The sequence below is a fragment of the Conger conger genome, chromosome 11, assembly GCF_963514075.1.
Source record: "Conger conger chromosome 11, fConCon1.1, whole genome shotgun sequence".
NCBI lineage: Eukaryota > Metazoa > Chordata > Actinopteri > Anguilliformes > Congridae > Conger > Conger conger.
The window spans coordinates 36,974,768-36,989,501 of NC_083770.1; the positions used below are offsets into that span (position 1 = coordinate 36,974,768).

At 39.5% G+C, this 14,734-nt stretch overlaps 1 protein-coding gene across 2 annotated transcripts in view; it reads right to left on the bottom strand.

The window, feature by feature from the left end:
• Positions 1 to 1,052: 1,052 nt before the first annotated feature.
• The window catches only part of ksr2 (kinase suppressor of ras 2), a 101,370-nt gene continuing 87,688 nt past the window's right edge, over positions 1,053 to 14,734 (bottom strand). For both annotated transcript variants that reach the window (XM_061261807.1, XM_061261806.1), the window contains 3 exons: positions 5,577 to 5,711; positions 4,773 to 4,902; positions 1,053 to 3,526 (listed from right to left, as the gene is read on the bottom strand). In XM_061261807.1, coding sequence (XP_061117791.1) covers positions 3,380 to 3,526; positions 4,773 to 4,902; positions 5,577 to 5,711 — 412 coding nt within the window. In that variant the 3' untranslated portion in view covers positions 1,053 to 3,379. The remainder of the gene's footprint in view (positions 3,527 to 4,772; positions 4,903 to 5,576; positions 5,712 to 14,734) is intronic.

Consider the following 14,734-nt stretch of genomic DNA (forward strand, 5'->3'; position numbering starts at 1 on the left):
GACAAGGCACCAATTAGCAAAGCCAGCCGTGCACAGAGAAATCCAGAGCTCCAACACAACTGTTCTTCCAGGCTTTCTGTAGACTGGAGAAACTCTGGGCTTAATAAACCTCATACCTCCCATCACTCCCAAAACGTGCAGGCGATTTTGGGCACACCTCTGCATGGCTTTCTGCAGTGGGCCGCAAACGCTGCAGGGAACATGACACTAGCATGCCTCTGAAGGAGAGACAATGGAAGAGCGTCAGCCCTAGAGTATACATAATCAAGAGTTCAGAGTCCACACACGGACTGTGATGACCATCGGTCTGTGAGTGAGTCATTGGTTATGGCCATTGTCTACATCATAACACCATGGTCATGCCCCATATTTCCATCACAGTCATTGTGTCAATTCTAAAAATAAATATTATAAAATCAAGACAGTAACGCTATTTTCATCAATAATTGGTGGTCGTAAAAAATGATGGGTATCACACACTTACCTCTCCCATTTATCAGATACCTAGCAATGCACATTATGATGCAAGGTGTGGTGTACTGACAGACAGAGTGTAACTGGGGTTAATAAAACTTTTAGAGAATTCCCTTGAGTAATTTCTTGAATTAATGCATCAATCTCTTCAACTCATATTTATCACAGAGTTTAATTTTGAACCGAGCTATGAGGCGTTGGGAATACAAAGCACATTTAGGAATACTTAAGAATCCAACTTCAACAGGCTTTGTCTTTAACCTTGAGCTAATGTAAGCATAATTGGGCTTTTCATTTCAATTTACTTTTGATTTAGCGTGTAATACATCCATACTCAATACTTTTTTGAATTTCAGGTGATAGATAAACTGTCTTGTGTGTCCAACTTCAGGTTAATGACAGAGGTAGATATATACTGAACTTTGGCCTTTTCATATCATCCTGGTTATGACTAAATAATACAGGGTTTAAGTATGTTTAAAATTATATTTGTAATTTGTAACTCTCAAAACTGAAAATATAAAACATGGAAAGGAGGAGGGGAGGATACCAAATAACAGAAAAAATAAACAAAAAAGTCCAAAATGAACCCATTTTATTGTCATAAAGGATGAGTGCAATAAAGACTTTGTGATAAATCCATCAGTCACTTAGCCATGGACCGTAAGGCAGCAAAAATACAAGCGTTTTGAACTACACTCTACAATACAGACCCAGAATACAAAATAAATAAATTAAATAATTAAAAAATAGCAACAATGCAGATGAAATATAGGGAAACTGGCAATTTTTGGGGAAAAGGAAAACAAAAAGAGAAAATGTGTGGACAAAAGTACGACGAAAACCACAACACAACTGAAACATCCAAAAATGAGGCAAAAATCCTGTACACCAAAACTGACATGAAGTCACACAGAATATGGAATACAGAACAAAGTCTACTAAATATTTAATAAAGTTCACTATCTGTTAAATACACTTGGCACTAATATAGGTGCTGGCTAAAAGCTGGCCAGGCTTTTGTTAAATAAATATCTTTCCAGCTCCGGAATCAAAACAATACATGTTGCTTCATAGTATGATACTGTACAAATATAACATTACAATCATTCTCTTAACACACCTATGATTTTTACAAAGCTTGCGGTAGCTCGGCAACCAAATTCATTGACGGTGCTACGGCAACAGCATGTATTATGTTTTTTTTTTTTTTTCAGAAAATACTCCAGTGCAGTTACAAGAAACTTGTGTTTTAAAGTCACAAACTAAATAAAGAACTTAAGGTTTTCCCTCTTTTGGAACAATGCTGACCTGTCCTTCAAAAGCATTTCATGCACTTAAAGTTGTAAACAGTGGACACACTTACAAATATAGATGATCCACATTCAATTCGTACAAATCTGAATACCTGTAATTCCAAAATAGATTGATGTTCTCCAAAACAGCAGCAAAATATCTGTATTGAATGTGGTTATGACACTGGCATACTACTGAACATACTGTACAGGGTAAATGGCTTCGTGCTGCACATCAATGGATTGTCTATCTTGGTTAGACGTGGCACTGGATGTATGAACTACCACAGTACTTATTTTACAGTTTTCTGAAACCTCTGCTTACTAACAGTTATGAAACCATTGTGTTGAAAGTCAGAGGTTGAAATAATTAGGTTATGTATACGTTCACAGACTTCTCCTTAACTTAAAAAATGAACAGATACAGTAGTCTATGTATTTACTGTACATATGTGTCTTTTTTACACCACAGTTTAAGCATGCGACAGTCATAGAGACTTATTGTACTGTACCGCTTCTGAATTAGGGATATAGTAATACTAGATCAAGTGCAAGGCTTGCAATTGGCATGATTGTTTTTTCCTCATTGTTGTAGTTGTATCTCTTTCTTCAATATGATTGAAAATATAATTTCTAACATCGAGCATAACACTGCGTTATTAAAAAAAAGTGAATATTTAACCTGTCAATGAAAAAATCCTAATAAAACAGGTGCCTTAAAAGGCATGCTTTTTTCCATAGGCTCAATATCAGGAACTCATTGAAGAGATTCATGAGTTTGTCACAGTTAACACGTTACATTTCAAGTGTCAAATTCACATCACAAGTGACCTCTGGCGACAGACTGCCAATTGGCACAGCTATCGGTGCGTATGTTCCAATTTTTCAGTTGCCCAAACTGTATTGGCTTCGTAGATATGAAGAAGTCGGAACGGCCTGCCGACGACATCACTCACAGGCAGGGAGCTGTGCCTTGTCACCAGACACCGATGACAGACACCGTGAGTGTCCCCAGTTTTAAAGCTTTGTGAGTGAGAGTAGCACACACAAACATCCACACATGAGAGTGTATGAATGAACAGTGAGAGGGACAGCTGACACGACAGAAGAAATGGAAAAATAATACAAAAGCAAAATACATTTCACACCTTGTAAAAGAATTACACTCAATCTAAAACTACATTTTCTTACAAAATGGAAAAAAAAAAACACAGCTGGATTTGCATTTCGTTCATAAAAATGCAGTTCAGTTTGAAGTGATTCATGACAGAAAATAAAAAGTCATTGTTTAAAGTAAATAACGGTAATAAATAAACTGATAACCAAAAAGTTAACACAAATAAAGAAAACAAAAAATACTGATAATAATTAAATATTTAAATAAAATCGATGTCCGACAGAAAAACATAAGCTCAGAGGCTGTTGAGTGGTCTAGTTAACTGATATCACTGATTATCTAGAAATGTTTTTACACATGCGTGCACAGAAGATCCATAGGGGAGCACAGTCTAGGCAGTTGTACTTATTGGCTGGCATTTTTTTTGCTGTTGTTTTTTATTCAGTGCACTCATAGGGGCGGGAGCGGGAGGGGGGGGGGGTTTGTTCCAAATTTATTTGACATACTCAGCTGACTTCCAGAAGTGCCCTGGGTGCGAGAGGCGGCGGTTCCGTTTTGGCAGTTTTTCCAGCAGCTCCACCAGCTTGGAGAAGCTGGGTCTCTCCTCCTGCTCGAAGGCCCAGCAGAAAAGCAAGATGTCCTGGAGAAAGGAGCACGGGAGAACACTGTGAGACCACCGAGACCACCACAGGCAGCAGTGCAGAGAGCAGCCCTGCCACAGAGCCACACAATGTCCCAGCAGAGTCACCTTTGAAAACAGACACTTTTTTTTTTCCTCAATCAATAAAAGTCACAAACACAGCTGGAGACACAGTGCTGTGGAGTTATTGTTTTATTTTTGGCTTTTATATGTCTCCAGCACCTGTGGTCTAAATAGTCAGGTGTTCACAACTTCATTCTTGAAATAGACTTGAAATAGACACTTTCTTGAGCATTTCAACTGAAATTCTTTCACATGGTTGTACACTTTAGTTAGTAACATGGGCCTATTTTGGCATTATTTTTTAAATCTTTCTACCTCACGAAGAGCTAATGCGGACATCTCAAACTCAAATCCCAGAGAGCTGCTGTGCCGGCTGGTTTTTGATGCATTTAAACACTTCAGAGTTCGCTTAAATCACAGATTGGCCAAAGGGTCCACAACGCATGATTTCATTGGCTGCTGCTTAAAATAAATCCACAAGGATTACTGAGCTATCTGGATAACCCAGACCCTGCTCTAATCTGGAACATGGAGTGAATTAAAAATAGCTGTTTCAGGGTTTACTTTGTGCAGTTATCCGGTTAGCTCAGTAATCTTGCTTTGTGGAATGGGACCCTGGTCTGGAAATAAGCTGTAACACTGAATCAGTGTTTTTGTTCCACACAAAGGTCTCCTTAGAGGACAAGCCCAATGTAATTTTATACCCTATGAAAAGACCAAAACCTACAATGCTTCTGTCCAACTCTCATTACAGTTTGACATTCGCTTTCTTCCTTTAGCACTCAATACAGCTCAGAAAGACATATTTACATTTTCAGAAAATGCAACCAATTATCACGAAAAACATTTTCAGTGTGTCAGGGCCATGCATATGTATACATCCGATACTTTCCACATATTGAAAAGCTGCTTTCAGTGAAAAGTAGGAAGATCAAGTTCATCGTAATGACAAATTATGCTGATCAAAGCATCAGTATGTTTTCATAAATGGTTTGGACAATAATGGAATTCTATGAATACCAGAATATTGACTATATCTGGCATTGGCTAGATGGACAGTGTTGGGAGCAAAAATTTATTGTCAGTTTTGGTCTATAAAATGAAGCCAGCTTTATCCTTTAACACTTTGTGTTGAACATTGGTAGTGTAAAGACCAAAGCTTGAACAGGCAAGAGCTACTCACTGATATCTCCTTCCCCATGCCGATCTGGGTCAGATTTGGCTTCATTCCACTCGCGACTTGCCATATAATCGCTTCTGCTGGCTGGTTCTTGAAAGGCCACTCGCGTGCATGCAGCTCATACCATATAGTGCTGAAAAATTAAAATGTAAAGAATTTAAATAAATCTTGATCCAAATTACATCAATTTTTTGCGTGAAACTTCACCGAATTTGCATAATAAACCAGCTATTGGGTGCTACACATTAGTGGTGGTTATGGCACCTTTCCCCCTCAACACTGGAGAGCGATTTGAGTGTGAGAAAATCGCCATATAAATGCAACTGTCTATCTGCGTATCTATCTGTTGTGTGAATGATTTTAATACATTATAATATTTACAGTCATGTCTCAGAAGTGTATTTTATTTAAATGCTTGTGTATTTACCCCCCTCTGGGCTGAATATAGGCTGTGTGTGCCTAGCGCAGTGGCTGCCAGGCCAGGTGAGCAGCGTGTGCTCTAAACACTGACACCGCGGCCCCTCAGAGACCCTCCGTGCGCGAGGACATCTCAGGCTGCAGTCCTGTTAGAAGTCAGCAGCCACCCCCTCCCTGTCAGCACCGCCTGTCAGAGGGCCAGCGCACACCAGCGAGGGAGGGGGGGGGGTGGTGGCGGAGAGAGGGGGAGGGAGAGAAAGAAGGAGGGGGAAGAGGAGAGAGAAAGAGAGTGGGAGAAGGATGGAGGGAGTGAGAGAGGGGGGAAAGGAAGGGGGAGAGGAAAGGAAGAAAGGAAAGAGGGATGGATGGGGAGAGAAGCGCGGCACTCACCCGAAAGCGAAGATGTCAGACTGCTTGGAGAAGGGCAGCTTGTCCTCCTCGGTGTCAGGGGAGAGGTGGCGGATGATCTCGGGGGCCAGGTGACAGAGCCAGCCACTGGGGATTCGCAGCTTATCCTCTCTCCTGCTGGAGTGGGACAGAGCAACAGCCGCTCCAAACACCGCAAGAGAGAAACGTCGCCTCTACTCCTCTAATCCCGGACTCACGAAATCACGATTCACTTTTTCCTCCATTTAGTCAATTCTTCATTACCATACCAAGTATTTATTCCCAAAAGATTGCAATACTTGTGTATTTTCACAACAAAGTTCATGGCATCCACTTTATGGAAAATTTGATTTTACGGCATTGTGTTCTCATTTTTTTCTCAGTTCATATTTTGATAATTGCTGAATTATATATGTTTAAATATATATGCTAAAATATATGTTTTGATAACACACATTGAGACAAAGAGTTGTGTCTTGGAATCAGGATGCGGTACATAAAATATTGAAGACAAACACAATTTGATTTTATGTCCAGTTGGCGGGATCAATTAAACACAAACACAATAATTTCCCTTTGATATGGCTTCAAAACCTTGCTTCACAGCAGTCATTCTGCACTGCTCATTTAAAAAAGACAAGGGCATCTCACCAACTGAGATTTTCCCCCTAGTGCAGGACCAGCAGGGTTTCTCTGCCTTAGCCACTGACCCATGCGTTTGTGTTTACACTGGATCGGGCCTGTTCAGCCACGAGGGACAATGCTCTCTGAAGGGAATCGTCCGCTGTCAGAAATTTAGACTCCAGATGACTCACCGCTTTTCATACTGATCAGGAGCTAGCCTAAACTCACAGCCACACTGACATTTTTAACCACTCAGGAGCTTTTTCTGCTATACACCGGGGCTGAAATACTGTCTAGACCAGCAAAACACAGGTCCAGCGCAGGTCAGACACACACAGTAGCCCTGCTAGCATTATTTATCCAACTGGAGACCGATACTCAGTAAAATCTTCAGTGTTAAATCAGACATATTTTGTCTATTGGACTCATACTATATGTACTCTGTTGCAGAGTGGAATGAACACTTTTACTGTGTAGAGACAGCTTCATTCAAATGTGTACCTTTTTCATCCACTGATTAATATTCAGAGCCATTCAGTAGCATGCATGTCTTTGCAAGGCCCTTACATTCTAGCCAGAGAGTACAGATAAGGTACAACTCATATATGATGGTTGTAAGGCCATGACCATATGTCCAGTACACAAGATAGAAAGGCCAATCCGTGACATGCTGTGACAATGACATTCACTATGAAAATCTGAGAGGCCTGATTGCACAAAGCAAATGTCATTTGATAAAGAAGTTACTGTATTCATTATGTTGTGGGCATTTATATGAAGGAATTACATGTAGGGATGTACAATATTTGTGGACATAGGAGAGTCATGTTTTTGGTTGGATAATTATTACAGCTGTGGATAGGTATTAGATATAGAGTGACTCATGGCAATTACATTTGTGGGCAGATTGGTACTACAACTGAGAGTAGATGCACACAATAATGTTATCTGCCAGAGTAAATTTTACTCTCACAATTGCATTCATGGTCTACAACCAACTGAAACTGATCACAGCAGCCAATGGTAATCTTGGCTGCTTTCACATAAATGTGTTTTTTTTTTGTCAAAAAGCTAAACTTCAGCAACACCCAGGCATATTCTTGAATTCATTCATTATTTCCAGTTGAAGAATTTGACAATTTTATCTCCCATTTTCATTGACTATTCCAAATAAATGTAATGAACGGGCACATTCTTATGAGCAATAGCTTTTCTCTGATTGTGTTGTCGAGTAAGAAGATGCTAATTAAATCACCTCCGTAAAATCAAGTCAACCATTTCAAATAAACTAAATGTAATGAGCTACATCCCTCCCCGCATGGTCTACAGCGCTAGCTTTCAGCGCGAAACATCATAAAAGCTGGCAAGCGCAGTCTGTACCTTTATAAATCCTTCACGGTTTACTGGTCTCACACAATATGCACCAGCTGACGAGATGCAGACGTATAAATATCTAGATGAATTAATATTTAACATTGACAGATTGAATACAGGAACAAACTGCACCTCCCCCAGATAGCAGACCCTCCACCAACAGTGAAAGGAAATACTGGAGTGTCATAGCAAGGTTATAAATGACTGTTTAAAGTGAATGGGACCGGTGGGGCTGATTGGCCAGTGCAGAGTCACACCTTTAACCTTGCCATTTACCTGTGGCAGGGCCATTAAGATTAGTTAATGTATATGGACATACAGTACCTCTCAATCTCCAAAAAAACAAAAAAGAAATCTGCATGTATTAATTCCATCTCCATCCCTTTGAAGCAGGGACCTGTTCCACAAAGCAGGATTACTGATTTAGCTGGATAACAGCACTAGTAAAACCAAATCTGGAACATGGACTGAAGCAAAAAAAGCTGTTCCGGGATTTGCTTTGTACACCGGCTCAGGATTACTGAGTTAGCTGGATGACTGTGCTGTGTAAAACTCTGCACAGCTCTTTTTACTTCAGTCCATGTTCCAGATTTGGAAGCGGCCCCGGGTTTTACTCAGAGCAGTTATCCAGGTAACTCAGTGATCCTGCTCCATGAAACAGGGATCGGATCCTTCTGAATGGTCGAAGTAGGCGTAACTGATAATACTTGGATGTAAGGCCTGAGAAACGTAGAGGCTGTTGGATTTGGGGGTGACCCAGAAGAGGGCAGTGTTCCTGATGCACTGTTATTACAGATCCCAACACAAAAGAGCATGGAATTCCCCGTTGTCCGAGAAAACATTCCCAACATCATGAGACCCAAAGTTCTCTATAAGCACAATCCATTATCAATCTGTGATTGCACGGCCAGAGTATCATAATCTTTCAGCTACCTGACCTCCACACATAATTACAATAACTATCTCATACATGTAGTATTATACAAGCTTTATTTATGATTAGAAATTCGTAGTGAAAAGGCAAATGCTCCAAAAGAACCATGTACCATAATCTACCGTACAGGAAGCACTAAGCTACCACACAGCACTCTTGTTTAAAGCATTTACATTTTGCTTTCATTTTCATGTTTCATAATGCAATGGCTCAGGGAACAGCAAAAACATCTCTGCCATAATAAATGATACAAACAAGCATATTACTGACCAAGCAATGGTGCTGACATCGCCAGCCTGTTATCTGCAGTCCAGATTTCAAAGAAATCAATTTGGCTGATCAACTTTAAATGGTTGCTGTTCTTGGCATTAATAAGAATGAATGTGGTCTCAATCAAAACAAGAACAAACACCCTGGTACAGTAGATAAAATAAAACCCTGCCTTCAAAACTATAAAATACAAGCAACTTTGCACTTTCTTTTAATTCCACTCATTACAAATATACAGAAGCAAGCAAGCAAGATACAAAAAATGTCTATTCTCTCAAACAACTTGAAAGCGTGGGGCAAATTTACTGAGCAATGCAACTACTCACACTAATAACACAGGTTTTTAGTGCACAACACATATTAATGTCCATCACAACTTGCGTTGCCAACAGCAGAGAAAATCAACTTGAAATTTAATGACAAAGTTTGTGATGAGTGACAGGTTGTTTCTTCATGAAAAATGGATTTGAGGTTTAAAATTCAATGAAGCTGCTTTATTTTAGGGGTTTAGTGAAGGCGGGTCATTTTTAATGCTTAGGACAAGGGGAGTACACAGACTGTTAAGACTACACGAGGGTTAAATACACCTGATCAACAAAATAAAGCCTGTTTACATTAACATATGAACCCCGCTGTGCACCCTTTCATTTAAAAACATCATTTAGGGGCAGTTTTGCACAAAATAATAATTTAAAACACATTACATGAATCCAGCCATGTTTCCCAAAAACTATAATTCCACTCTTTTTGTTGTTTTTCAGCATTTGTTGCATATCCATACAGTGCAACAAGTACACTTTGTTTTATTCCTTAACTGCCTGACATGGAGAACTGAGAATGAGGGATTTTTCTGAAGAAATATCATTGGTAGGGAGGATATGGTTCAGGAACGAGGAGAGTGGGCAGAATTATTCAAATCCTGTCTCTTATGAGAGGCCAGAAGTGTTCTTTTTCTCCCCCATATGGGAAGGTATCCTTGGGACAAAGCGCAATGTGCCCTCAGAGAAAAAGCCTACTTTCAAAAGAAGAGTCGCAAATGGGGCATTTTATGCCTTGCTGGCTGCAAGCTAAAGAGCCGCACAGTTTCACTTGTAGGCATTCAGTCACAAGTGGCAGCATAATCAAGGACAGATTCTGCCTCAAAACTTTCATAATCCCTTCACTGTACGGCGCCATCACCAAGAAAGAGATTCAACACAGGGCCGATCCGCTTCAGGATCTTGTGCCAACTTCTGCTCTTAATTAGTTAATTAGCTAAAAAATGTCTTGATCAGACATTTGTATATGCACCAGCTACAGCTGCAGACTGCAAGTGTATCATAAAGATTTTACTCAGCTCAAGTAAAGGAGTGAACCAGCATAATTTCTAGAGCGGTCAGAAAAATTTTTTTAGGTAATCGGTTGGAACAAAAACCAGCTCACAGAGTTGCGCACCCCTGACACAAGGGGATGCCACTTACGGTGCACCTTTCATCTGATTCAGCGTGCTTTACAGCGAAAGAGGGTGACTCACCTGGACTGAAAGCAGTGCGACGCACACAGCCGCCATTTTTACACCACGGGACGCGCCGTTATTTGGGGCAGCAGGAAACGCCGAGGGGGAGAGCGTGATGATGACTGGCAACTACAAGGGGCAATGTTGTTGTACCCTTGAGCAAGGTACTTAACCTAAACTGCTCCACTATACACTCACCGAACACTTTTTTTTTTTTTTACTTATTGGTCTTCTGCTGCTATCCTGTAGCCTATCCACTTAAAAGGTCTTATGCCTTATTTTCTATGTCACAGAAAGTTATGTCACGTGATTCTAAATGCCACAACTATCCATTAACATAACTGTCTTTAAAACGTACAGGTAACTCTACACGTGGCTTAATGCACACTTTAAATATAAGAAATGATTCATTGCACAGGGTCATTTACAAAACACAATACACAGCACACATTTTAACACGCCCGCCACTTTTTTAACACACCAGATGACTGTCCGTAATTCCAAGCACACTCAACTGTACATTTGCTTGGTTGAGAAACCATGAACATTTTGAGGCTAAAAGCACACAATGTACCTTTTCAACAGCTGCAATAGCAGCTGCTACAGTACATCACCGTCCTTCTCTGAGCTGAGAATCACGGTATGTACGTATGTAATACTGCTGTCCTTGCTATAATGTTTTTTAAAGGTTCAGATTCATGCAACGAGAACAGCATAAAATCTAGCGATTTTTGTCATGAAACTGAATACCAATAGCCAGACAATAGTAAATTCTCCACTGACTGTCTACAACATGGCGAGAGAATTCCCGGGCACACAATTACCAATGGTTCATCCAGTCCTACCGTCAGTGTCAGAAGAGAAAGAGAACACTGCCAATAATGTTAGGCTAGTGTTTGGCTTCCTCACAATGATAATCTCTCCAAGAGCCTTGAGATTCACTGCAAGAGAAGCTAGTGGCTCAGGAGCTGGATCATAATAGTGTTCATAATAGTGACCTCCACCACACAATGTACTCAGTTTCAGTTCAATACTTCAGCAAACACGATTGCTGTTATGGGGAGGAAAAGCTGAAATACAAAGAAAAATACAAAAGAGCAACTTCTGATTGCAGTCTCCTCAGCATGGCCATTCACTCGCCTGGAAAAGTCCGCAACCCAGTGCAATTTACGGAAATAAAAAGTTTGCTTCTTATGCATTTTTCGTGCCGGCTGTTTACTGAATCAATTCAAGTAAAGTGCCGTACTCAAGTATACAATTGCAAGTCGATGCCTTGGAAGTAGAACCAAGAACATTACGGTCATAAGTCTGTTTTTTAACCATCATGCCACAAAACTGTGAACGCTGTTCAAAGGAATTCAGCCCCTGTTCAACTGCCGCAATCAAATCTTTCTGGAAATGAAATGGATGTTAATGGCCCCCTTAGTTCAACACCTCATGTGTCACCTGAATGAAGACTTTGGAGGTGTAATTTTCAAAAGACCCCAAAAAATGTGTAGATGTGCTGTAATTCTCTGTTATTTATTTTCCAAAAGCGTAATAAGGCAGTGTGCATTTTGATACAGATGAGCATAAGCTAGCATCAGCGTGTGAAATAAACATAATTGACTAAGCTGATTTTTATAGATTCATTCAGTTTAAATGAAGCTTTCACAGTGACATACAACAGTGACCTAGAACATGACAACAAGAAGAGCTTCTAGGAGCCCCGTCTGACAAATTTGTGGCCAGTCAAATAAAAAAAAGAAGATGAAATAAACAAGTAAAAACTTTGCTTGAACTAAATGTAATACAGCTTACATAATGCTGAATGAGTGGAGAATGAATGACTGACTGAGTAATATATATGGAAAGTAATTAACGGTGAGCGAAGGTGGAGGAGTTGGCAAATTCTTTGAAATTCTTGAAGTTTTTACTACGGCCTCCCATCTTCAATAGACACCATGCTCCCAAACACCAGTTTCCAGTCAACCCTGAAGATGTTTCTGGAATATGTACAAGCCTTACATATTGACTCCCAACACATTTTCCAGTCAACCCTGATTTCTTTCACATGTAGAAACCTTTTTACATATTTATACAGTATATGCAATTTCCATAATCCACCCATTTTCACAGAGTTAAGCTCAGGTGAGATATGTGGAAACAGAATCGGAATTTAGACACATTTGAAAGTTGAATAAGTGAAGACAAGTGGGGTGCTTGTGTAACTACTCTTGTTCTTTTAAAATCACCACCAAATCCGGCCCCCACAAAACATTCTGCAGTTTAACAGACAAACCAGAGAACGCATGAACACAAGCTACCAGTGAACAAGTAATATTATGTTGTATCCGTAAGTATATGCACGCAATTATAACTCTCATCTGAGACAAGATACACTCAGTGCATTTCAGTTCAAGAACAATTGAGTGTTTTTATGGAATTCAATAAGAAACTGACAAGGGTTAAACAGTTCCAACAAGAGAAGGCCTACAGAAGACCACAAGACCGAAAAATTAAATTTTCCTTCATAAAAAAACATCTTTTGACCTAATAATAATGATGTGCACAATTCCTAAGGCAACGCTGTTTTTCATTCCATTTCACAGATTAGAGTACATCAAACAAACTCTCTCTTTGCACGATCCTGTGATGAGAAGCGTGGCTAAAACACAGGCCCTCATGTTCCCACGGAAAGAGCCGGAAATCCTGAAGCCATCGCTATCTCTCGCAGCCACTGCCTTTACGCGGTGAGGCAGTGAATATGTTAAAGAATAAAGCGCAGAGCAGGATCTCCACACTCCCACTCAACCTTCACGCCACATTCCTTTCTTCTTCACTGTTGCATCTCTGCCATTGTTTAGTGAAACTCAGTAGCTGCATATCGCTTTTTTCATACCATGCAAATTACAAAGATTGCACTTTCTAACGATTTTACTTATAAAACGCAATTAGTTATAAATGAATAATACATGAGTTATAAATAATATATATCTACTAATAACAAGTGATAATGTTGTTCAGACAAAGTGGTTAGTAATGTTTTCATCAAATAAATATACCCTTGTTTTTCCTCCTTCAAGATAAAGGAAACATAGATATTTACTCAAGAGCTCTACATATAAAATATGCTAAGCCTGAAAATCGCATTTTACACTGAGAGAGTATATTTTCTCCACTGTAGACTCACATATAGTCTATTAGAGAAGAACTAACATTGATTATTTTACTTTTCTCCAAAGAGCACATTCTATTATTGCTTTTTCTTTTTTGGCAAAAAGCAAACGGCCTAACCAAGACCAATGCTTGATGTGTTTCACCCAGCTATGGTAATGAGGAATAGATTAGTGCTCGACGGGCACTACTGTATGTGACTACAAAAAGGATCCTTACCCAGGAAACTTCAATAACTACTCACCTGAAAGCTAGAGACGGCTTTGTGTTCGGTACATTTAATGAACAGAGAAAACTGATGTTTTATAACTATAGTGCATTCTTCACCATATCACAGTCACTCCACAATTAAATAACAAAATTTTATACATTCAGTTTCAACTCTACTGTGTGATCTCCTACCCCATGCCATGACAATGATAGAGCTGGGTGCTTAAAATAATAATTATGTTTCTCTTACGTAAGCTTCAAATTACGGTGGCATTTTTCTTTCTAATCCAGTTCAGGAATTTCAATTACATTTTACAGACAATTCAATGACCAGCGGCCATTTAACAGCTACAGTAAGTCCACTTGAGTTCTCAACTCGGAACCTTTGGTCCAGCACTGCAGTGCTCAAACAACTGCAGTGTTTCATTTGCTAGGTGCTCAAAACTCAAAACATAATGTACAAAAGTGCAGCAAAGCAGTGTGGGAGAGACGTGTATCCCTTGTTACCATATGTTAGCCTGCACTTCTTTTCTTTTGACAGTTCTTTTTGTAGTTCTTTTATTAGACATTCAAAACACAGCATATGGCATCTTTCAATGAGAATGCAGTATATCTCCTTCAAGCTGGACAAAAGATTCAACAAGACAAAATACATAAAGAATGAACCTCGACTGTGTTTTACAGTTAAAATAATTTCCTAATTAAAAGATACTGTCAAAGGTATCAAACAGGCCTAGTCTGTGGGCTCTCAGATGCAGAATTATCCATACCTATTCAAAATTAATTACTGTGAAATCATTACAGCGCAAGTCAATATCATGAAATTAGGTTGCCTAAACTACTGTTATTGTCAGCATTCGCAGTGGATTGCCTGATTTTTGTTTGGCAGGTAAATTATATTCTGTGAGGAGGTGCATTTTATAACTGCCAGTGAAATGTGAAATGTTTAATGCCGTAGCCAATGCTGTGGGCATATTTTAGGCAGAGACAGAGGTAATAAATTTCATTTCAAAGATTAATGCATTTCCTCTGAATGAGAAAGTGTCATTCAAATATGGAGAGCCATTCGTGACAGAGCAGTATGCAAAATCAAAATAA